Below are 24,064 nucleotides of genomic sequence, written 5' to 3' on the forward strand. Positions count from 1 at the left end.
GAGCCACCATCTTGACCTGCTGGAGCATTATAAAGGGCCAAACCTATCTCCTTGGGTACACGCTGTACCATTTGGAGTGGGATCTATATAACCAAGGGCAGGACCACAGGCAAACCAATTACACAGATTAACACAAATTAAAGATCCCCTGACAAACCATTTAAAAATGTGATGTTAAACGTGACTCGTGTAGCAACCTGATTAGAACACAGACAGCAAGCTCAGGATCTCCGGCAGAAAACACAGGACAGCACATTGCAGCCTGTGGTGCCGATGGCAGAGGCCAGCTCTGATAATGCTGTCACACACGCCACTGAATTTCTGTGTTTTTCTGTTTGTCTGCTGTTCATAGGTGATCTGCATTGCATACTACAGGGCTGGGCCCCATCCACCAGCAGCTCCACAGAAGAGTCTTCAGGTGACGTCAGCCAAACAGCTAAAAGTATTTTGGCATCTGACTTGAAAAGTTTTAACAAAAATAAGCATTTGGCCTCGTTTTGTTTGGGATCCACCTGTCTGGCTTTGTGGCTGCGTTCATCACCACACCCCTCTCCTCATACAGTGCAGGGGGTGGATGCCAGAGGCTGGTGAGGGGTAGGGTATGGAGCCATCTGAGTCTCATCTCCATTAACGAGAACAGGCTTTCACCACGGCTTCTTGGAAGTTTCAGGCCCTTTTGACTCATTGGTGCTCTCGTTTCTGATTATTCTGAAAGGGGGAACATTAAGCGCACAAATGAACTTTGTGTCGACAGTTAAGCACATCTCACGAAGAAGCGTTATTCCACCAGGCTTTACAAACACCCAATTCGTTTAAAACCTACTTGTGTCGCCGGGAAGCCACTTGACCGCCCGCCCTTCAGGGGCAGAGGCCTCCAGGGCCGCCCCGGCGACAAGATGGCGGTGGGGTGGGCAAGGCGTTGGGGAGGAGGCGCGTGGCGCCGCCTGGCGGCAGAGCGCGCGCGAGGGCGAAGGGGTTGCCGCGGTAGCAATGGCGGCGGCGCCGCGCGACCGGCGCGAGGGCGCCTTGAGCCCAACCGCTCTCCGTAGGCGCCGGCGAGGGGCGGAGCGAGCGCGCGGGTTGGGGGGGGTGAAAGCGGGAAGCGCCCCCAGCACGTGGTCAGCCGGTGGGCGGTGGGGAGGGGGGGTGCGAGGGGGTTAGCCCCACCCCCTCGGCGCGCGGCGGGGGGCCCGGGCCAATGGGCGCGGCGGCCGGCGGAAGCGGGAGGGCGGGGCTGAGCGGTGCGCGGTGCGCGCGCTCCCCGCCGCCCGCCGCCCCTTCCCGCCGGCCGCCGCAGTGGTCGGGCGCGTGTGCGCGGCGCCGTGCCCCGCCGTGCCCCCGCCCTGCCCCGGCCTCCCCGGCCGTCCTTGTAAGGTAAGAGGCGCCGGTGGCGCCGCTTGGGCACGGCGCCCGGGGCTGCGCGCCGCTGGGCCGCGGCGCTGAGGGGACGGGGAAGTGAGGGTGAGGCGAGGCGCGGGCGCTGCCGCCGCCGCCACCGGAGAAGGGGGGGGGCGGTGCGGAGAGCCTGTGGGCCTCGGCACGTGGCGGGGAGCGCGGCGGCTCCCTGCCCGCCGGGCACGTGTGGCGGAGCGAGGCGGGCCCGCCCCACCCCCGCCGCCGCCGCCCCGGGGCGCCGCCATCGCGCTGCCCTCGCCGCGGGGGGGGGTGGCTGGGTTGGGGTTCCCCGGCCCGGCCCTTCCCACCGCCGGGGCTCTGAGCCCGACGCTCTCGCTTGCGTGCAGCCCCCCCACCCCCCCCCCCCCACCCCACCGCCATGGCCGACGAGCTGGACTTCACCACGGGCGATGCCGGCGCCTCCTTCACCTACCCCATGCAGTGCTCGGCGCTGCGGAAAAACGGCTTCGTGGTGCTCAAGGGGCGCCCCTGCAAGATCGTGGAGATGTCCACCTCCAAGACGGGCAAGCACGGCCACGCCAAGGTGAGCGGCCCGGGCGGGCTCGGCGAGCCCCGGTCTGTTGCGCAGCCCGCAGTGTGTGCTCCTGCGGCTCCCGGCCCTCCAAGCGGCATCGCCGGTAGCTGCGCGGCTGGCCAAGGGGGAAGGGTGTAGCGTTTCATTTGGCAGAGGGTTCTGTATCCTGCCTTTGCTTTTCTCGCAGCAGTGTCTCGCGTGTCTCTTCGCTCTTAAAGCTGGCTCGAGGGTTTCCAGTAATGTCAGGCAGGAAGGGTTGAGGACAGGGGGTTGGGTTGGGTTTTTTTCTCCCAACTTGTTAAAAAAGCTTTAACGCTGGTAGTGATAAAACGTTTTTCTGCAGTGGGGATAGAGTAAGTTCTGGAAGGGGGGGGCTGATGAAATCACTAGGGCGTGGTTGGATTGTGCTGTCTACCCACCAAAGCACTCTCGTGTCTTCCCGTGCTAGCAGACTTTCACTATCGCAGGGCTCGATTTAAGTGCTTACTAGAAGTGCCCGTGCTCTGTTACATAATCCAGCAGAGCTCGGCGGACAATCGTTACCTCTGTGGGCCTGCTCTGGCCCTGTTTTGCTAGCTTGCCTTGCTTCTTCTTTCCTTTTTTTCAGTACTGGAGTACCTTCCCCCTCCTGCGTCCCAGCAGGGACATTCTTAGGCTGCAGTCCTGCTGTCTGAGGCTGCAGTCCTGCTGCCTAAGCAGTTGGCTTCTGCAGCTGTCCAGAGCTTGGACCAAGGCTAGACTCCCCCTTCGTTAATTCAGCAACGCTTTATGGTGGATATATTAGAGTTTGGAGACAGATCTATTCCAAGCACAGACTAATTAGATTTGAAAGTTTCCACAACCTTGTAGGATACGTGTAGGTGGGTAAAGTATTTAGGATTTGACAAAGCTAGAGTGTACCAAGCCCTTGCCAGTCTTTTTTCTTTCTCCCTCCCCTTGCTTTTTTTATGGCTTGTTTTATTAGACAGATCCAGTTTTCTTAAATACTGAAACAGTTGTGAGAGTGGAAGGACCTGAGAAGAGCAGGCTATGAACTGGTAATCTAAGCTAGCTGCAGCGGACAGTTGCTGCTGGCATAAAGGGAGGTGGGAGCTGCTTTAATCCCTGTGCATGACTGCCTCTTCTTTTCCCCTTAACCTTCGTGTTGTCACCAACACTGTTGTGTTTCTCAGAACAGCTAGAACTTGAAGTAAATGTTTTCTTAACTGCCGCATACTCTGAGCTCTAGCTTGTTGCTGTAAAACTCCAGAAGGCTGTGGCTGTGGAAGATAACAGTGGCTGATCTTGGTTCTCATGTAGTGTTTCTATAGCGTGCTGTGAAAGGGCGTGAGAGGCCTCTCGATGCTTGGGCTGCTTTCATACTGCAAGCAAAGGGTCTAGGCAGAATCTGGTATTACACGTGATCTCTTAGAAAACTGGAACCAGCAATGCTGATGACAGTGGCATCTTGCTTCTCTAGGACCAATAGTAACTGATGTTACTTTTCTTCCCTAACAGGTTCACTTGGTTGGTATTGATATTTTCACTGGTAAAAAATATGAAGATATTTGCCCATCCACTCATAACATGGATGTTCCAAATATCAAGAGGAATGATTACCAGGTGAGTTAACAGTCACCGTGTCCTCTCACACATTAAGAGGCTTTATACTCCTAATACCACATGCAAACTCTTCATCCCAAAACTTGCCTCTCGATTAATAAAGTACTATTGTCAGAATTAACGGAACTTGCCTGTCTAGACATGACATTGCTGAACTTGTAGCATTTACTGAATTGTTAAAACTGTCAGAGCTCACTGCTGGAGAGCTCTTTACTGTACTAAGGACCGCATATTATAGTAACACTCTTCAGAAATTATAGGTAATAGACATAATTCAGAACCAAATTTTTTCTAGCTCATGTTGTAAGGTCGCTTCTTTATTCTTTGTGATACTGGCAGCCTTTAGAATCTGGAGAGGTGATCCCTGCTGCAAGTTGTTATTAGTTAAAGGATAATCAAGATCTCACTTCAAGTAAATTTGAATCAAAGCATATATTGTAATTTATAATTTCACCCTTACATAGGGTAGATGAATCAACAAGACAGTCTTAAACTGCATCTGATGCCAATTCTAACTTGCTACCGTGCTTTCTGCTCCATGCGTGGAAGCTGGCTTTAGTTGATCTCAAGTAATTTCGGTGCTTCTGAGCTCTGCTCTGAAATATATGCATGGAGGGAACTTGGCAGGCTTCTGTAACTTCTGGAATGCCTTCTGTGATATGGATAGTGAGCTCTTAAAAGCAGCACAATCCAGGTTCCGAGCTGTAACGTGTCGGCTATCTTCCCATTGTCTTGGGGGCAGTTTTGGTCAGGAACCGATACACCCACATTAGTTGGAAAGCTGCAATTGCTTGACAAAGACAAAATTCAGAGTGTTAGCAACTCTTCAGGATAGCTGATGATGTTTGAATAAAGTGTGAGTAGCCTGTCTTAGGGCTCAGACCTTCCCAGAGATGCTTAATTTTATCTTGGTGATCTTTCTCTCGTGTTCTTGGTTCCTTATTGCTACTGAAATTCTTGCTGGTTATCAGACTTCATGTTAGGGCTGCCTTTTGGGTTTACTGTTACGTGTTTCAGGTTCCTTAACCTGCTCTGTCAAAATAGCTGTTCCCCTTAGCTCAGGCTGTCAGTTAGGCTGAAAACAGCATTTTAAAAGTGCTCTGGAGCTCGGTGCACGTTCCCAAATGTATTCGTTAGCCTTCAGCATAAATGATGGTATCTCATTGTACAAATGAAGGTATAGAAGTGTGCAGTTCAACTGCTGTATACTTTGTACACTTTATAAAAGCAATGCTGTTCAATGAACACCATTCCAGTTACTGTTTCTAATTCACAGATGTAAAAATCTGAACCAGTGACCTGGAAGCAGTACATTTTCTAGATCACAAGGATGGGTTTTGCAGTGCCCCACCTCTTAAGAAGTAACCTGCAGGCTTCTGGTGGTTCTTGATAGCAGACTGGCTTTTGCCACAGTTGCCCTAACTCTTGGTCCTCTAAACTGTTGTTAAAAATTGACTTAAATTAGGTTCTTCACTGTACAAGCACAGTACTAAAGAATTAATGTAACAGGTAGAGTTCACTGCCTTCTGCTTATCTTCAGCTACTGCCTACTACTGATGTTAAACTTCCTAAAAGTGAACTTCTCTTCACAGCTGATAGGTATTCAGGATGGGTATCTCTCCCTGCTGACAGAAAGTGGTGAAGTTCGTGAGGATCTAAAGTTGCCAGAAGGGGATCTTGGCAAAGAAATAGAAGGAAAATTCAATGCCAATGAAGATGTGCAGGTAACTTATAGAGGGCAGGCAAGAAGAGTTACGGTTAATTCCATTTAATTAAACAATGAAGAAGTCTTAACTCTGATATTGACCATTTGTATCTCTTCATGAAGAGTGGGTTAGAAGCACAGGAATTGGTCCTTTGAGATGCAGAAGGACTTTTGTCCTGGAGCACACTATAGCACTGAAGCCTGGCTCAGTTGACGGTGAGGTAATACGTCTCAATTGTCTCAAATGTCTAGATAAATCCTCACAGTGCTGTCTGTATAGCATGGATTGGAGCCTCCAGGCTTTCTTAATCAGGACCAAGTGTAGAGTTTTGTGAAGTAGTCTAGTTTGCTGTGTTAGCAAACCTGTCTGCCGGGCAGCTCTCCATACTAGTCTAAACTGGGCCACACCAGTTGCTAGTTTGGCTCTATTGCAGGAGCTTCTTCGTCTTCCTGTGTTGTACGAACCTCAAGCTGCCAGCCAAGGCAATAATGGCAAAGAGAAGGCAGCAGAAGAGCAAATTGGTGGGAAGGGCAGATATTGGGGAAATTCTTCTAATGACTGAATTTTACCAGCTTCAACTTCCTTTTTTCTTCTCAGGAGAGATGGGATAGACATTAAAATGTGAGAGTTGGTAACTTCTAGGAGTGCTTCCTCTGACATGGTTTGGAGCTCATCTATCTGTCTTTTCTTCCAGATATCCGTCATAAGTGCAATGAATGAAGAATGTGCTGTAGCCATAAAGCCTTGCAAATAAAGAGGATCACCAGGCTCGGGCAACTGCTCAGGTCTGGACAAACCACAGATCTATAAATTCGGTTCTTATTGTCACCAAAGCTCTGGCCTTCACAAGCAACCTCATTTCTTTTTTGAATTGTTAAAATGCAGTGCTGGATTCTGGATTAGTGTTGCAGGCTAACTGGCAGTTTTCAAAATCACTGAGATTTTAATTCTATTTTAACATTCCTGTGGGTTTCAGCTATGGATCTAAGAAACCAATCAGGTGTTACTAGTGGATATATTTTTATTTGCTTGAGCAAAACAGTGTTTGTCTGTATGAACAGACAAAATACAGTATTCAGGGGCTTTTAGATAAGCTGGTAGGTATCTAGGATTATAAAGTGACCTAGAGCACAAATAGTATTTTTCTTGACATGTTTAGGTAGAACTGACAATACAAGTAGCTCTTTTTTTTTTTTTTTTTAAAAGCTTAAATATTTTGTGGATTGGGACTCTTGCAGAACTGTAGGTGCCAATCGCAACTTTTAGACCAAGAAACTCAAGTGATCAAAAATGCCAGCTGGCTTGACCAAGCCCCAGTGGCCATGTGCAACTTAACTGTATTACCTCTGTATTCTTCTTTGCCAACTTGTTGGCTTATTGTAATGATAAAATGGAGTCAAAGCCTACCTGTGGTTTAGGCAGGCAGTTGGAATATTGGGTAGATAAGACATAGATAGGTCGAGGGGACACAAAGGTGAGAATGGATGGTAAAGCTATAGACTTTCACTCGAGGCCTTTGTCAGACTTGAAAAATAAAATAGAAAAATGCAGTTCAATTGCTTTCCTTTATTGTATTTATCTTAAACTATAGAAGGGTGACAAACTCCATGGGAATCTGTTGCAGTGCTTCCAGCTTTAGGTTTTAATCTTCAGGTTCAGACCATATTTTTGTAGCACAGGGACCACATGTTTTTCAAAAAGTGGGACAAACTGTAGCATTGAGCCTATACTAAATGCATGTGATTCTTTTTAAAAAAAAATAAAACTATTGTATTTTCAAAATAGAGACTTGACAGACAATACTGAACAACCATGGCTAAACTATAAAAGTAAATAAATTGCTACATAGTTATGAAAGCTAGCTCCCATCCAAGGGAGTTCTGAGTCACTGAAACACGCATGCATGCCTCTTAACTATTTAGTAGCTTAACAGGCAAACACAAGGCTTCACAGCAATAGTTCTGGAAGGATAACTAGCCTGCTCCCGTTTAAGGTGTTCAACTTGAATTTTAAGACTTGGTGACTCTTCATGAGTGGGAAGCTTCCTCAGTCCGTGGCCCAGACCTCTCTTCACAGTTCATAAATTGTTTCATGAACTTGCCTTAAGCTTCAGTGGCTATTGGCTAATGGAGGACAACTTGTAAACATGTGGCATGCTGCCCTGGACAGCACGCGCAGTTCACGCTATTGGCAGTGAAAGTCAGACTTTGCGCTGCTGTTAACTGCTTAAGATGTTTGCAGCTTGGTAGTATGTACTCTAATCCCCCAAGGGCTCATGGCAACTGTCCTGAACTGCCCTTGTACATACTGTGTCAGGGTTTAGTAAATCTTGGAGGTCTAATGTAGATGGCAAAACCATGCTTTTTCCACAGACTTCTCATGACAGGGAGAGCAGTACCAGTGAAGGTAAAGACAGCAATAAATATACTCTGGTAATAAAGCACAGTTACCTGGGACACCTGGCAGAAGTAGGATACTGCCGCACGCTCTTGCCTTGCACAATATGTGTTGCAAGTGAACTCTAAATAGCACCTTAACTGAAATGGCAAAACCGCTTTTAAAAAAAAAGCTATAGATGCAAGAGATTGAAATACATTCAGATTAGTTTTGAAGTGCACGCTTAATAGTTCAAGCTAGCCTGCACCGTGTTCCTTCCTGCCTCTCCATCGAACTGGTACCTGAAAGACAGGCTTTGTTGGTTTTGGAGGTGACTGTGAAACCATTGATGATGGTCTTGACAGCAAGCTGCAGTGTGTGATGTCAAATGGGAAGTCATAGGTTGCTATGTCAAACTAATGCAAGTTCTGATGCCATCACTGCATTACAAATACTTCTAATGTGCTTGAAAACGACAAGACTTGGACTTGCTCTTGTTCTGCTAGAGCTTTAGTCTACTTTCAGGTGCCTGTCTGTCCTATAAAACCTTGTTGGACCACAGGTATTTGGTGCCGCTGGCCCACAATTTAAGTATTTACTTAAGACTGTAAGGTCTCTGGGATGGGGGCTGGTTTTTGTCCTGTTCCTGCAAGTGGGGTCCTGGTCTGACTGGAGTTTTCAGGTACTACAGCAATCTAAAGGTAGAGGTTTTACGACCTCCAGCTTGCTGGAAGAGCCCTCCTTGGGACATATGGGTGTCCTTCTATTGCAACCTTCAGTTCTGCAAGATTTAAATGATTAAGTACTTCATTATAGGTTTGTTCTTATATACTTAGTTGTCTTTTGTGAAGCACTTCGAACACTATGGAAGTGCAGAGCATTGGCTCGTCATGCATGAAGTTTCCCATAGGTAATACATAAGCATGAGTCTTAAGCATAATCTCCAAGTTTCAGTAAGGTTAAAAGTTGCTTCTAAATTAGAACATGTATTTGAGGCATTTTTTCCAAAGTAAGATGTTTCAGTTTACTGTCAGAATAGTTTGCAACAAACTTTGTGATCAGTAGTCCATATAGATACGTATTTGTAAGATCCCTAACCAAATGCTTAGGGAAATTCTCCTTTCATAACTTTAAAACAAATCTTACCGATGTACTTGTTCTGTAGTACTGTCTTAACACTTGTGTCAAAACGGAAAACTATAAACTTCTAATAGCTGATGCAATTGCTTAGAGTAAAGGCTGTGAAAACTAGGAGGTGAAGAAAAGTATTTCCACTCCAAATAATGCATTTTTTTATGGCTCCAATTCATTGAGTTTCTCTTACTACTTTACAGCATTGGAAAGACTGCAGTGTTTCCTGCCTCAAATGTTGGCAAATAATACTTTAAGATTTCAACAGATCCTTCTAATTTTTGCTTATGATGGTGGTTCTTCAACTAGGCTCTTGCTAGTTGAGCCACGTTCTCAGGGCTGTTTTTTTTAAGAAGTTTGCTGAATTTCATTGTTTTAACGTAACTGCTTTCAAGCCTCTTGCAGGTTTTTCTAATCCACAGTATACCCAGAAATGGGGCACAGTCTGTAGTTTCACAATACAGGTAATTTTACATAATCTGTAAAGAAGTCAAAATTGTTAACAGTTCAAACTCTTATGATTACTGCAGGTCAGTCTCACAGAAATCAAAATTCAATAAATCCCACTTTTTTTGGTTGAGTAATTTAGAATGTAGTTTGTTACAGTAGATCTAAACTTCAGGAAAAAAAAAAAAAGACCTTGTTAAGGATATTTCGAGTATCTCGCTTATACACTGAGAATGTTAACGAAGGCGTAGATCCTGGAGGTGCTGCGGTGGGCATGTGGTGGAGTGTTGGGCAGCTCGGCATGGCAGGCCGAGGGCATCAGAAGTCCCTCCAGCATCTGCGGTCTGGCCCTGCAGTATTTGGCATCTGAGAGTGACTTGGTTTGTGACCAAAGCAAAATGTTTGCTGTGTATTGCTGTATCGCAGAAAACCCCTCTTGTCCTGTGCTGTATGTTGTAAGCGTAAACTGTTGTTTGGTGTGGCTTTCAAAACATGGGGGGAAGAGGAGGGATGGCGATGACTCGTTTTACTGCTGATGGCAAAACCCAGACCCTGTGAATGGCGTGAAGCGGGAGCGGCAGTCCTCGTGGTTCGGCTGTTTCGGGAGCTGTATTGTTCTCACCACCCCACAAACGATGGATGGGGGGGAAAGATGTAGATGTGTGGGGTTTTTTGCTCCAGAAATAATAAAGACGTCAGTGCTGTGGGGAGCTGGGTGCTGGTTACGATTACAGGGCGGTGGGAGAGCCTTTAACGCTGCGGGGAAGTGGTGGGATGGCTCTGGAGGTGAGGGGGGGCAGCCGGGCCCTGCTCCCGGCCCCGCCGTAGCGCCCTCAGCCGCCCACAGGAGAAACGCCTCACCGCTACAGGGGCGCGGCTTGCGCGAGGGCAAGAGAAACGCTTGCGGTCCTTTCCAACAGGAATAAAAAACAAAATAAAAACGAAATAAAAAAAGTGACTCGTCAGTGCTCCAGCCGTCTACTGCCTCTTTGTGCCGCGGCGAACACGCGCCCCCACTCCCAGCGGGCCCCGGGCCACGCACGCGCTGCACCCCCCCGCGCGCTTGCGTGATGGCGTCACCGGCCGGGCTATAAAAGCGTGGCATGCGCCGCGCACCGCCCTTTCTGCGAGAGCGGCGTGGAGGCAGCATGGCGCCGGTGAGTGCTGGGCCGCGGGCCCCTCCGCAGGGACGGGGGGCTGGCGGCCTTCCCGCCGCCGGCGGCAAGCGGGCTTCTCCCGGAGAGGGACTCGAGTGGGTGGCGGCCGGGCCGCGCTGGCTGCGGTAAGCCCCGCTCTCCAGGCGGTGGCGGCCTGGGCCGGGCCCGCCACAGGCCGCCGTGGGGGCACCCTCAGCCGTGTCCCCCGCTTCGCTCTGACTAAAGCTTGTCGGGTGTGGATTGTTGTTGTTAATGTCGGGGATTTTTTTTTTTCCGGTGTTTTAGCAAAAGGACAGAAAATCGAAAAAGTCAACCTGGAAGTTTTGCCTTGACTTGACCCATCCTGTGGAAGATGGAATCTTTGATTCTGGGAATTTTGTAAGTCGTGGTTTTGGTCATACTTCTGGTGCGTGGTATAATAGAAGCTTTAGTACAGTACGGTAACTGAATTACAGCTGAAAAGTTACATTCTAAATCAGTAAAAACAGCTGGTTTTTAAATTATCGGCACTTTTTGAAAGTTTCTTGGATTTAGATGCCTTTTATAGTTAAGGTGGTTCATACCTCTCCATCAGTAGAATTCTGTTTTAGTGCGGGGGTGATTTTTTTTTTAATTACACACTGCAAAATCTTACTGCATTGTAAATAGTTGTTATTGGGACATAAATAAATGGTGATTTTTAATACCGCTATATGGCTAGGGTCCCTTCCCTAGTTCATACCTAGGGTGCCATTCCCTAGTGTTCTATTTCTTTAATGTTGAAACAGGAACAGTTCCTAAAGGAGAAGGTTAAGGTCAATGGAAAAACTGGAAACTTGGGCAACACCGTTCACATTGAACGTCTGAAGAACAAGATCACAGTAACATCCGAGAAGCAGTTTTCTAAAAGGTTGGCATAGGTTTCCTTTTGTTGTATTTGTGATAGTGGATTTTGAACAGTGGTATGTTGAACATGACATACTTCTGATATGTACAGAGTTGGTGTTAGCTCTAACCTTGGTAGCACTTGTTAGTGAAAGACCTAATTCAAACAGATTTATAATAGATATTTTAAAAACTGCTTTTTAAAACTCAAGGCTTGATTGTAAATTAATGCTCCCTTTAATATAAGCATAGTAATACAGAGATGCTTTGTGTACGTTGGTAGAAGCGTATCAAGGAAAGATGGGCTTTTAAAAATCATACTGAATTCATGTATCTGGAATGAAAATACGCTTTTATTATCTGTTATATATGATAATTGTTTATTTCTGGATATAACAAGTGTGGTGTTGCTCTGCTAGAGCCATGTCTTGGGTGGAGTGCAGGCAGCAGTAAGGGTTGTTTAATGAGAAAGTTCTGATCTCTAATTACTGCTTTTAAGGTACCTGAAATACCTCACAAAGAAGTACCTCAAGAAGAACAACCTGCGTGACTGGCTTCGTGTCGTTGCGTCTGACAAGGAGACGTACGAGCTACGCTACTTCCAAATCAGTCAGGATGAGGAAGGGTCAGAGTCTGAGGAATAACTGAAGCTCCGCTTCATACTCAGTGCGGTGTACAAAAGACCAGAACATCTATTTATAAGAACACTTAACTTATTGGTGAATAAAGATTTTGTACCCTGTTTGACAGAGCATGGTTAGTTTTCTAGCTTTTTTTCTTCGATTCTAATTAAAAACCAGCACGGGGAATCATTTGATTTGCAGTTTTCCTTCCCATTAAATCAATACATTTGTTTCTATTTCTATGACGGTGTATTATGGTTCTTGGATCTGATCGCTGGGATTATTTTTTTGAGTATTTCTTTAGTACAAGTGGTAGATTCTTCACTGCAACACGAATCACTCCAGATCCAATAAACCCGTTCTTTTGTTCATGTAATATCAAGAGAAATTTGAGGAGTTTTCAGTACGAAAATGTGGTATTTGTGGGCTCTGATATTGAACTTTGTGCTTGAGCAAATCTGCTAGTATAGACTGAAGCGTGCCTACTAAATTGTTTAATTTCCTGATGATTTTCCTTTATTATTTCAGTGTTGGTTTCACTGGCAAACCTCTGAGACAGGCTATTAGAGCGTTGCCAAAGCACAAAGCAGTGCATTAACAGTTGCACGACACCTATTTGTGCTACCTAAATTTTATTTCCTAGCTCGTGCATGTTGAGCTTTATATGCTTCAGTGGAAATAACTTCAAACCCCTGAAGTCCTGCCCTCTGACCCAGGACACTGGACACTGCCAGAGTGCTGCCTTGGTATCTCCTATTTGAGAAAAGTCAGGCAGTTCTGAAAGCAGTTAGTATCCGTAGTTAATACTGTGGTGAAAAAGCAACATTGTTTTTCACAGTAAAGCTGCAAATACTTGAAAACTTCCAGACTGTTTCCTTTGCTGCACAAGTTAAGCGATGGGCATGACTAATGGGTTGTATTTCAAAATCCATCTGCACCTGTGTTTTCAGAGTTGTGCTTTTAGGTGACAATGCATCCTGTACACTAGACCGGCACAACAAAACTGGTCTGATGAGATGGCACAAGCACAAACCCCATCAGAGCTCACAGGAGGGTGCTGCCTTGTCACCCTTCCTTTTAAAGCAGGCTGGCAGCTCTGCATGTGGCTGTAATAGCAGCAGACACAGATTGTCATTAGTCAAAAGACATGAAAACAAGGCCTGGGATTTCAAGCAAAGCAACTTATTACATGGCTGGGTTTGGAGGAAAACGGCCTAAGTGCTCGTGTGATTGTGTCACTCAGCTTCACTGCAGAGGGTGGAGTCTAGGAACTGCTTTCCCCAGTGCCTGAAAACGTGAACTTTGAAAAACCAAAATTCTGAGTTTCTGAATAATAAGTGTGAATCTAGAGTACTTCGTAAATTTATCAGCCAGACATTCCTGGTTTATCCCTATGTTGCTGCCCAAGCTCAGCTGGCTGTACCCAGAGCCTCCTGCCCAGCTTTGCTCTTCGGAGTGTGTAGGCTGTTTCAGCTCTCGTGCAGTCAGGAGCTTTATCAGGTCAAAGCGGGTCAGTCACAGTGCAGATACATAGAAACCACAAAGGGGGGTGGGGGGGGGTGGGTGTAAATTTAAATGGCGTGTTTATGATTGTTGATTGTTAAAGTTTCATGGAGAAAACCAGCTGATGAGCAGGTGGCCTCAACAAAGCTTCAGAAAAATGGTGATTCTTTCCTAATTTAATGTATTTCAGACCTGGAGAGGCCAGGTGTAATGCAGGTGGCAGGCAGGAAACAGAGCCTGTTATCATTCACATAAGGTAATTAATACAGATTATTGATCAGAATTGAAGTGAGCTTTTTTTAAAAGCCAGAGGTCAGCATTTCTCTGATCTTTGGTGGGTGTAACTCATTGAGATGGCAGTTCTGCTGTACCAGGAGCTGTCAGGCTCTTTCACTAGGGGACCTGGCATGCCAGTTGTTTTTTTCCAATGAAAATCTGCTGTAAAATAACCAGTTTTGTTCATTGTTGTTTTGAAAGTTAAAAGATCCCGAACAGCTTGAAAATGGACCAGATTGACTGTTGGAATTTTCCATATTTAGTGCTGGACAAGAGCTCAGAAGAGCCCTGCTTGAGGTGGGGCCAGGCTCTCCTCGGAGCTGCAGAGACTCTCCTGTGTCAGCCAGGCAATGAAGCTGCTGGGAAAAATCATGCACCCACAGCATGAAAACTTTGTGGGTGACCAGGGCTGCTGCTGAGTTCAGTCCCTGTGGCTCCTCAGTAATGTGCTCAGGTCTCAGATGGTGCTCAGGGTGCTTTAGGGCTTCCAGAAGGGATAAGCACAAAATCCAGCAGGGGTGAATGCTTTGCGAGTGCTGCTAGTTGAGACCCCTGGCTCATCAAGCCAGAAGTTTAATTTGGAAAGAAGAATAATCTCTGCAAAGCATCAGTTGCATTAGTAGCACAGCAGATGGGCCAGGGCCAGCACCTGCAAGCTCAGGGCTCAGGAGGGCAATGGCACCGTAACTCTTACGAGGATTTAATATCGCCAAAATTATTTTTTTATATATATATATATATTCTTCCCTCTTTCATTTTCCAATGTTTCTCCCCTTCATTTCTCAAAAACTATTTTTGCTCCTCTCTTCCAAATAAAATCAGTTTATGAGAGACCTCCCACACATGGAAAATTTCAATATCTGGCAAATAAAAAAACCCCCAGAGATTCCTAACTGCAAGAGCTACATGGCAGTTGCCAGAGCAGCAGTAGCAGCACCACATAGGCTATTTATGTGTGAGCATAGAGATATTATTTTGCTGCACCATCAGTCTCTACTGCCTTTACTGCAGCAAAACTCTCACTGACTTCCAGTAAAGAACAGGAACAACAAAGCCCACAGGATTTCACCAATCATAACCACCACTAGTAAAAGTTACTTCTAAATGTCCTTGTGCACCCGTATGCTGTCTATCCATGTGTCCTTCTGGCCTATAGCCCCACAGAAAACAGCTTTATCATATACCCAAAACTTGTAAGAGTAGAAATAAAGAGTAAATAATAGCAGGAAATATCTGAAAAATGTGTCAGGGTGCTAAATGCATGCAATAGACCCAGCATGTGGCAGGTGTTAAAGGCAGCACAGACTCAACATAGTCACATAACATCAGCACAAAGTAATTAACAGAGAGGCCCATGGAAAAATAAACTCTCAATAATAGCTTCAATGTACCCAACAGCTGGAAATGAGCTTTGGTGGTGGGAGCAATCTGATTACACCAAATATAGACAAAAATAAGAAACAATTGTTTCTTTTTAAAGACAAACACAAAACAAAGACTTCTTATTGCACAGAGCAGAGGGATTGAAAGCCTCCTCACCCTGCTCATGTCGTGATGCTCCATCAGGTTTCCACCTTGCCCCGTCCCAGTGCCCCAGTTCCCTGACCGGCCCCAGCACCCTGCCCACCAGCCCTCCCAGCACACCAACACCAGTCTGAAAAGTGCTGGGACCTCACGGAAGCGAGTCGTTTTCCTGCCAATGCCTGGCCATTGGTGCTCTGCACCCCGTGGCTGCAGGAAGGCAGGCAGTGAGGTGGGCAGCCCTTGCCTTTGGAGACCTTTTCCACCTTCCCACTGTTGTTATTAATACAGCCCATGCTTCTAAACCATAATATGGTTTATTTTATACAGATATGTTTGATATTAAAAGTAGCATCTTTGTCCCATGAACTTTAATAGCTATGTCAGGTGAAGTGCCCTGGCATGATCACAATTCCATGAGCAAGGGGCTGTGATTCCCCAGGTTAAGACTTTAATCCTACTGATGCCTGCTGCAAGGACGACTCTCTGAGCAATAAAGGGTTTCATAGGCACAGAAGCTGTAACTCAATAAGCTTTGCCAAAGGCAGAAGAAGGAGAAACAGGACGTACATCACAGGCACCAAGGGAGCTCCCCAGGACATGCTGTAGAATGACCCCAAGGTTGAAGAGGTGGAAGAAGGAGCTGTCAGACAACATGTGCATCCGCCAGGCAGGGCTGGCTGGGAAACATTTCAGCCAGCAGCGTGTTACCACCTGCACTGGCAGGTCCTCCATGGAGGGCTCTGGGGCTGCCCCAGGCGTCCTGGCAGGGTCACCCAGAAGGGCACAGTGTGGGCACCAGCTCCAGGGCAGCACAGGGCTGCGGGGCTCGGCAGGGATCCCTGTAAGCACCAACCTCTTTCCGAATCCACCAGGCATGTCTTGCTGCTACCTCTGGATCACTGCCCAGCTGTCCCGTGGCCACAGGAATATCTAAATTCCTGTGGCGTGTGCGTTTTTGGCAGGGTGCTGGCATGGAATCACTTTTAGGTTTGCCTTGGCGTTGCGACTGATTTGAGCCCTAATTCATGCTAAAGCTGCTGCTTGAGAGAAATGCTGTTGCAGAGCACAAACCGTAGGTGGGAGGAGTGGCCTGGGGATTACCAAGCCAAGTGTCTAAAACATGCACCAAACACCCTTCAAGCAGGATCCTATAAAGCCCTCGCAGAGGGGGTTGAGGGGTGGGGGGGATTGTTTCCAAGGGGGGGTTTTCCATAACCTGTCCAACCTAGAAACTGCCCTTATCAGCTTTTTTGCACCTGATGCCCTTTGCTCTGGGGAGTAATATACTCACAAAGTACCAAAGAGACACCAGCTGGGAAGGGTTTTCCACTGCTGTTGATCCATCCTGGATTTAAACAAAAAGTTAAGAGAGAAATGCTTTAATATTCTATTAACAAATCTTTTTTATTGAGTAGTTTAACTTGGCAAGACAGTTCAAACACCCCATCCCCACAACAGCAAATATTAAGCACGATTTAAGTCTCAGTTTTGTTATAATGTTCTTGCCATCAGGTTAGGGTTTTTGCAGGGATTTTAAATTGGAATGTGGGACAATGGGCATTTTTTTCAGTGGCCCATTGCCCACACAGTGACTCGCTCACCGCACTGATGTTCCCCATGCACTGATGGGATGCTCTGAGCCCAACCTCTGGGTGCCAAAGCCAACAACAGCATCAGCATCTTCTTAATCGCTGGCACATGGGCCAGGGAGAAGAAAGACAGCACTGAATAATAAATACAGCAAGGTGCACAAACAGCAGAATTGAAAGCAAATAACTAAAACGCTTCAGTTCGTTGCAGAACGGCAAGATGCTCCTGGGTGCAGCGCTGTCACCGGCTCCAGTGGGGGAGCCCCTAGTTGACCCCCGCTTCTTGGCCAGCACAGATAAGGGGGTGTTCAGTCACCCCTGTTCCCAATTCGGTAACATTTTCCAGCAAAACTGCATTTGTCAGTCCTCCTCCTTCCAGCTCGTTTAGAAAATATTTACACTCCTGGAAGATAAGGGTAGTTCTGCTGACACAGTGGGCTGGGAGCTGCAACGCTTCCATGCTTCCTCCCAGCAGCTGTCCCAGGGCTCTTCCTCCTGCCCCAGCCTGGGATGCTGAGACCCCCATGGAGGGGTAAAGACCCTCCCCATGGCACCTGGCTGCAATGGGGCACAGCCTGGGGCTGGCAAAAATAACTAGCAGAGCTTGTGGGTGGTCAGCAAGGGGCAGCTGAGCTGGGGTGATTCGTCTGAAGCCCAAGGCAGGAGGGTCCTGACATTGCTCCCGACAGCGCGCCACCCACCACACTCTCCAGAGACCCATGTTTTCCGCCACATCCAGGTTTTGGGGCAGATGGGTATATGGTTGGCAGTGGGGATCAAGTCTTTTTTCCTCTGGATAGCATTAGGAACGCAGGACTGGGGACACTGCTGTAGAGCATCACAGGCAGCGTTAGCCCTCTGGAGGTGACGGGTGTACTGCCACGGCTTCCACACTGCTGTGATATATGGGTGTTTCCTTGAGAAACTGTATTGGAGCTGAAAAATACTAATGAAAAGCAAACATGAGAGCCCTCTCATTACACTGGTTTTGATATTAAAGTTAGATTGCCAGACCATGCTGACCTGGCTGACAGGTTACAACTTTATGCCAAGAGGTCTTCTCTAGCAGCACTGTGGTGGCAAAGTGGTCGAGAAACATAAAAATCATGAGGTTGAATACTGAATTATTTTTTACTCTTCTGCAGTTAAAGGAGTTTTATTTCCCAACTCTTCTTGGCAGGAGAGTTAGAAATTAATTTGCTTTTTAAATGAAAGTTTCAGGAAATTGTGCGATGCCAAGGGCTGAAGTTTGAAGCTAAATATGTGGAAAAAGCTGTAGTGGATTCAACTGAAGGACCCCAGTACCCTCCCTTCAGTGGGGGTCAGAAATAGGAGGCAGAATCAGCCATACCCACCAGATTGCAGCAGCTCATCGTTAGGGACTTTCCAAGCCAGAGCTGGTATCTGTGTGTTCAATAACCCTCACTAGATTCCTTTCCTACGATAAATTTGTTCAATTATTTCTCCGAACACTAGTTATTGCCAAGCTTGCAGTTATACAACAGCAGGAGTACATCTGCAGACCCAGCAGAAGATGGAGCCAAATAAAGCAGGTATGTTCTGAAGAGGAGCTGAGCGCTGAGCTTGGGGAAGGAGGGATAACCAGGGAGGAGGATTATCTGCCTGAGCATTGCTGGCTCCCACTGTGTTCCTCTCCTCCTCCATGGGCAAAAGCACATCCATTCATTAAAGGGCAATTAAAATGCATGCCCCATTTCAGGCACAAAATGAGTTGGCTTCCCAGCCGCTGCAGCCCACTCGGCCCTTTGGAGGAAAAAGCCAAGAATTAATTAATTTTTGCACAGGGTCAATCTAAGCTCAAGTACATGAGCAGAGCTGAGGGCTGGGCACAGGGCATGAACATGACCATGTCACAGCAATATAAAAACCAGAATTATATTTTATATAATTATTATGTAGTATAGTTAATATACAAAATAATAAACTATATATAAGATATAAAATATACATAATCTATAAATGAAATCTATAGATATGGGTCTATGTTATATGTCTAATCCCCAGGGAAAGTGCCTCTCAGAGGACAGGGGTGACAGCAGCAGGGTGCAGACAGTGCTGCACCGCATCCAAGCTTGCAATGAGAGCTGAGCCACTGCACAGCTCCAAACACTGTCAGCTATCTCCATAATTACACGCTGCAGCTGTAGAAGTGTAACTGTGTATTTGGTAGCAATCATGAGCACCACACCTTGGGTCTGGGACGAGCTGTACAGCGCTTGGAGGTTAGAGGGGAGAGGAAGTCTGCTTTTTCTCTGTGACTTCTGACCTTCAAACGCACCCTGGAAAGCTCAGGAGGGCTCTTTTCCTCTCCCTGCCAAACCCAATAAAGAGGCACAAAGAGATCAATGTTTTTGCAGGTGCAGAGTTATCTGTTGGGAGAGCAAACTGCAGAGCTTGTGACATAAAGCTGCAACTTTTCTGCTCACCTTTAGCAGGGAGCCTGTTTCCCACATCAGCCCAGTGATCAAAAAACCAATAAAGCCCATGAAATCAGAAACCGGGCAAAAACCCCCAGATTTTGTTCCAGTATATTTTGTGGGTCTTGTCTGAAGCTCATTACAAAGTGATGGTGTTAGCAGGGTGCCCTGGGAGGGGTGCGCAGCACGGGCTGCCTCCCTGCCTGCAGCTTGGACGCTCTTTGCCAGGGTGGGATTGCTGGGATCCAGTGCAAAAATGGCATTTTGCTGCTGTACACAAAACCTCGTGAGCGATCTTGCTAGTTGAGAAGTTACTGCTCTCTCTTTCCTCATTCCTTTCAGTCTCCTGTGTTGTACACAGCAAAATAAAAAGCATTGTGATTATAAGAATATGTCCTATCCTAAGCCTCAGGAGCAGCTGAGACGCCTAATTCCCTTTAAAACAAATGGCATTCCTGTGCCAACCCAATCCCCCAAGACAGTTTTGCAAATAGACCTTACAGATATGAACTCAAATACTGAGTCCTCCGGGGCAGGTACAGCCAGCGCTGTTACTCTGCCCTGGGGAAAGAAGGAAGATAAGAGCAGTATTTGCAGCATAAAAGCTGACCCTAGACTAGGATCGGACTGATGGGGGGATGACTGAACATGGGATGCAGTTAAGGTCCCCAGTTTGCTCATTTTTCCCCTCCTTACCAGATAGCTCCCAAGCTGCCAAGGTTTAAAACACAGTGTTTGAAGATGTGCTGGTTTGCAGGAGAATGCCTTGTTGCAAGCCAGGGGCAGGGGTGGCAGGGCTGGCTGCCCACACTGAGCAGCCTAACCCCGGTCAGGGCTGCAAACCAAGCAAGCTGATGGTGAACTGGTCACAAACAACCCATGGAGCAAGAGTTAGTTGCTGAAATGCTCGAGTGAATAATATCAAAGCAATGCACTTGGAGAGTTGCAATGGGTAATCCATACAAGGCGACAAGGACTGTTAATTCATTATTTACCCCGATATTTGGAACAGCTCTGTGGTTTATCTTTTAATTTGAAATTCACTGCACAAGTGTTTATCTGAACTTGGAAGTAGGGGTTAAGCAATGCTGCACTCATTTTTCATAAAACTTCCCTGGGGTGCGACAATGTATCCGATCCATTGCTCACGTCAGGGCCTGATAAGGGGAGAGTTTGCTTCCAAAATGTAGAACACTGCAGCAAATTCTGTCTCAGATGCACAGGGCGAAGATCAAGGAGAAAGATCACATTTTGCCCCAAGTAACTGTTGGTATGTGCATGCACTTCCACTTGTACTTTCAGATTCTTTTTTTCCTTCTATTTCTAAGGAAGCGCATTGATTTCACCATCTAGGTATTATTTACAATACCTTGAAGCCCAAATATTGAAGCTAAAATGCTTCAAGATCCTGCTATTAATGAGATCACACTTTGATTCATTGTAGATGCAAAAATAATGACTGAATGAAAACAACAGGCAAGTGAGAAGCAGAATTAGGATGCGAGTTAATATCCACATCACGGGATTTTGGTCTATTAACTCTGACAGCCCAGACTGACACAGGCAGAAACACAACTACTTTATGCCAAGCCTTTAAAAACCAGAATCACATCGAAGAGATGAGATATGGTAAAGCTAGATCCCAAGTGAGGTTGGAAACTGGTAGTCTAGATCCGAGCAAAATGCTTACTGAGAATAAGTTGATGGGATGCTCCAACTCACTTGCTGAAGTAGCTACCCAAAAGTATTGCATTTATGAGAAAGCTCATTAACACAGCCCAGAAGAAAATGATGGATCTCCAGGATAAAGAGCTGGGGGGGTTGTTGACAGACTATTTCTTGGTTGATTAACCAAAATCAAAACATTCCTTGGGAACACCTCAATTTTGGTGAAATATTTATGTAAGATGGGCAGGTTTCCTCCCATATCTATTTCCCTGGTCAGTTTATCTCGCTGATTGGAAATTAATATTTTTCCTAAATTTTTATGCACCCAGTGGACACAAAAGTCTTCCGAAGGCAGCTCCTGGGTACGAAGAGGAGGCAAGGGAAGAACTGTGACCCGGAGAGGCTGGTCCAAGTCCAGCTGCATCCCGGCAGTCCACTAGTCTCAAATACCCAGCCAGAATAGTGCACAGGAGTTTTGTTTTCATGTTTGGCAGACTAATTAAATACCTTGAAAAAGCCATGCAGCCACTATCAGGTCACAGCAGCTCTGTTTGCCACCTCGCCAGCAGAGACCCCTCGCCTGGGTGCCACTGTGTTCCAACTTCTCGTACAGCCCCACAGTCACGCGGGAGGAGCCACATCCAGCAAACACCATCACGTCCAGCTCCATGCCTGGAGCTTCCAAGTACCTGGAGTCATGGAAGATGCACCGAGAAACCACTTCAACTTTGTGCTGGGAAATATTTAAACATCAGCTTTTGCTTACAGTAGGGATATTTAAAATATCATAATGAATTTAAGTTGGTTAACTCATGAACTTCCCAAGTTTGCTTGGGCCCAGTCACAGGAAGGTAAAGTGTGGCATGGGGAAGTCTATGTGACACCCATGCACCCCATGCACAATCACACACAGTTTCATTTCTGGAGCCAGACTACATTAAATCTGTTTCTCTAACCTATGTGCTCACCACTGAAGGAGATGATTATGCCACTCTCCTTTGATCCTGAATCCAAGGGACCAGGATGAATGGAAGATGGTTGATCACCCAGCAGATGAAATTTCCTAATGACCGTTGTACCTCTGTGACTCCCTTCAAGGTCTCCGCCAGCACAATTTTAAGTGGATGCATTAACATGTACAAACAAAAATGCACCATGAATTAAGAAGCGTTGCCCTGATGAGGGAATATTTGCTGTAATTTGTTTTGCAGGCACTTAGCAAAGCAGAATAGGAAGAAATGGGGAGAGCGCCCAGCAAAGTAATACGAAAATGGGGCCTCTGGCAGCCTCTGAGATGCACACTTTTAATCCAATTAGAGCATGGAGTGGATGATGGACCCTGAACCTGAAGTAGCCAAACTCCAATTGTGGTTCTTTTACACTGTGAAAGAAGTACTGGTGTGTACTTCTTCCAGCCAAGCAGCACAATGAAAAATCATGAGGCAGAGATGAATATCCTGATTGTCAGCAGTCACCAGCAAACGGTGCCCAGTGCCATAAGAGAGCTCTCCCGTGGTGCCCTGCGTGCAGCTGGGCCCCGGTACTGTGCATCCCCAGGGGAACATGTCACTCTCCATCACCAGCCCCAGTGCTGGCAATGCTCAGGTTGGTCTGGAGCCAGCAGGCTCTCGATGCCTGGCTCAGGCACACGCATCTGAGCCCATTGAATTCAGGAAAACACGCCCACCTGGACATGAAGTCTTGCCTACAGGTGGAATTATTCCTTAACAGCCATTCTGATCAAAACCCTTTCTCAAAAAATGGCTTGTTCCAAAATAGGTTACTCTGTGTGGGATCTATTTAGACAGATGGCTCTCGGGCAGGCTGTTCAGCCAGGAGCTGACCCACCGTGCCCGACTTCCAGCTGCAGCTCATCTCTTTGTGCCTTGTGCCCAGGGCTCAGCCAGCCCAGATGAAAACAGTCACGTGCACCACCAGTGAGGGCAGTTTTGCACCATTATATCCCCAGGGAAGGAAGGGTCCCAGGGCAGGAGCATCCTCCTTCACTGACTGCAAGCCAGGAACCCACCAGAGACACCTCCAGCACATCAACCACCACCCAAGACCTATGGTGGAGCACCTGAAATGAAGTGAGCACTCAAGTGCTTTAGAGTGAAATGAGCTATAAAAACCTACAAGACAGACAAAACTTGCCATAATCTGGACACACCACACCGGAAGGAGAGTATCTATCGCACAGCTTCCACCACCACCATCCCCATCTCAGCTGTGTCAGTGGTTAAAGCTGCAGGTCGAGCACAATCTGTTCCACAAGCGACTGGAAAATACATTACAGCTGTGATGAAAATGGATTTTTCTTTTCTTCTTCACCTACTGTGAAATATGAATTGGGAATTCATTAGCTATGAGCTGCTGTAAAATAACATCGCTCTTAAAATATTCAGTACTCTCCTGGCTCCAAAGGACCTTGGTTAACAAGAGACAGAGCAGAGGGGATTTTCATTTTTAAAAATGTCCTGGAAAGGATCGTTAGAAATTACTTACAGTTTCTTTCAGAGGCTTTTTAATTTCCATTTGCAGACTCTAAGCTTAGATGTGGAGAACGAATCTGCAGCGGCATTGAATCATGAAGGAGAGGGTGCTGCACGCTCTGCTGCTCACAGAGGCAGGAATGGGAAGGCAGAAGGAAGAGCATTGGGGAAAGCAAGCTGTGGCTGTGGTTTAGCAGCATCCCACCACCCTCCTGCAGGATGCGCAGCAGTCTTAGCTGCAATAAGCAGCATCAGTCCTTAAGACCTACACAGGTTCCTGCAGATCCGCTCAAGGGCCAGTAAGACCCAAGACATGCAGCCCGGACATTATCAGAGATGGGGGGCCACTGCCCCAGGTGGGGAGGTGTGTGTGCCCCCAGGTGGCCTGTGCTCCATCAACATCTGAGCAAGGCTTTGAAGGTACAGGGACCACCAAGATCCACCAACGATAGGCACAGGCAGTTTGGGTGGGATTGTTGAAGAGGATTTGGGACTTTAAAGTCTTGCTAGTAGAAGAGTTTGGTCTCTATGGCCTTGGCAGTACCTGATATTCCTGCCAAGAAATCACTCATCATGCTTAAGTCTGCTTTTCAAGCAAATGATGAACAGTCCTGCTACTCCAAGGTCTACTCAGAGACTGGTGTAAGCCACTAATTTTAGGTGGCTATACATCTATATGCTCTGCCCAAAGCTGGGGCACAGTCTTGCTCCATGGTAAGGCCCCAGCTATGTTTTGGT

General features: G+C 46.8%; 2 protein-coding genes across 3 annotated transcripts; both read left to right on the top strand.

Moving 5' to 3' along the window:
• The first annotated feature begins 1,512 nt into the window (after nucleotides 1-1,512).
• EIF5A2 (eukaryotic translation initiation factor 5A2) lies at nucleotides 1,513-10,160 on the top strand. 2 transcript variants are annotated; one of them, XM_074834278.1, is made up of 5 exons: nucleotides 1,513-1,939; nucleotides 3,428-3,532; nucleotides 5,125-5,256; nucleotides 5,933-6,023; nucleotides 9,619-10,160. In XM_074834278.1, exons 1-4 carry the CDS (start codon nucleotides 1,775-1,777, stop codon nucleotides 5,990-5,992), a joined length of 462 nt encoding a protein of 153 aa, XP_074690379.1. In that variant the 5' UTR covers nucleotides 1,513-1,774; the 3' UTR covers nucleotides 5,993-6,023; nucleotides 9,619-10,160. The 2 variants fall into 2 exon arrangements, with proteins under 2 accessions (XP_074690379.1, XP_074690378.1); XM_074834277.1 differs by having other exon boundaries at nucleotides 1,527-1,939; nucleotides 5,933-10,160.
• A 157-nt stretch (nucleotides 10,161-10,317) lies between these two features.
• Nucleotides 10,318-11,965, top strand: RPL22L1 (ribosomal protein L22 like 1). Its single transcript, XM_074834280.1, has 4 exons — nucleotides 10,318-10,349; nucleotides 10,635-10,727; nucleotides 11,117-11,238; nucleotides 11,713-11,965. Exons 1-4 carry the CDS (start codon nucleotides 10,341-10,343, stop codon nucleotides 11,855-11,857), a joined length of 369 nt encoding a protein of 122 aa, XP_074690381.1. The 5' UTR covers nucleotides 10,318-10,340; the 3' UTR covers nucleotides 11,858-11,965.
• Nucleotides 11,966-24,064: the final 12,099 nt, after the last annotated feature.

The sequence above is a fragment of the Strix aluco genome, chromosome 9, assembly GCF_031877795.1.
Source record: "Strix aluco isolate bStrAlu1 chromosome 9, bStrAlu1.hap1, whole genome shotgun sequence".
Classification (NCBI taxonomy): Eukaryota; Metazoa; Chordata; class Aves; order Strigiformes; family Strigidae; genus Strix; species Strix aluco.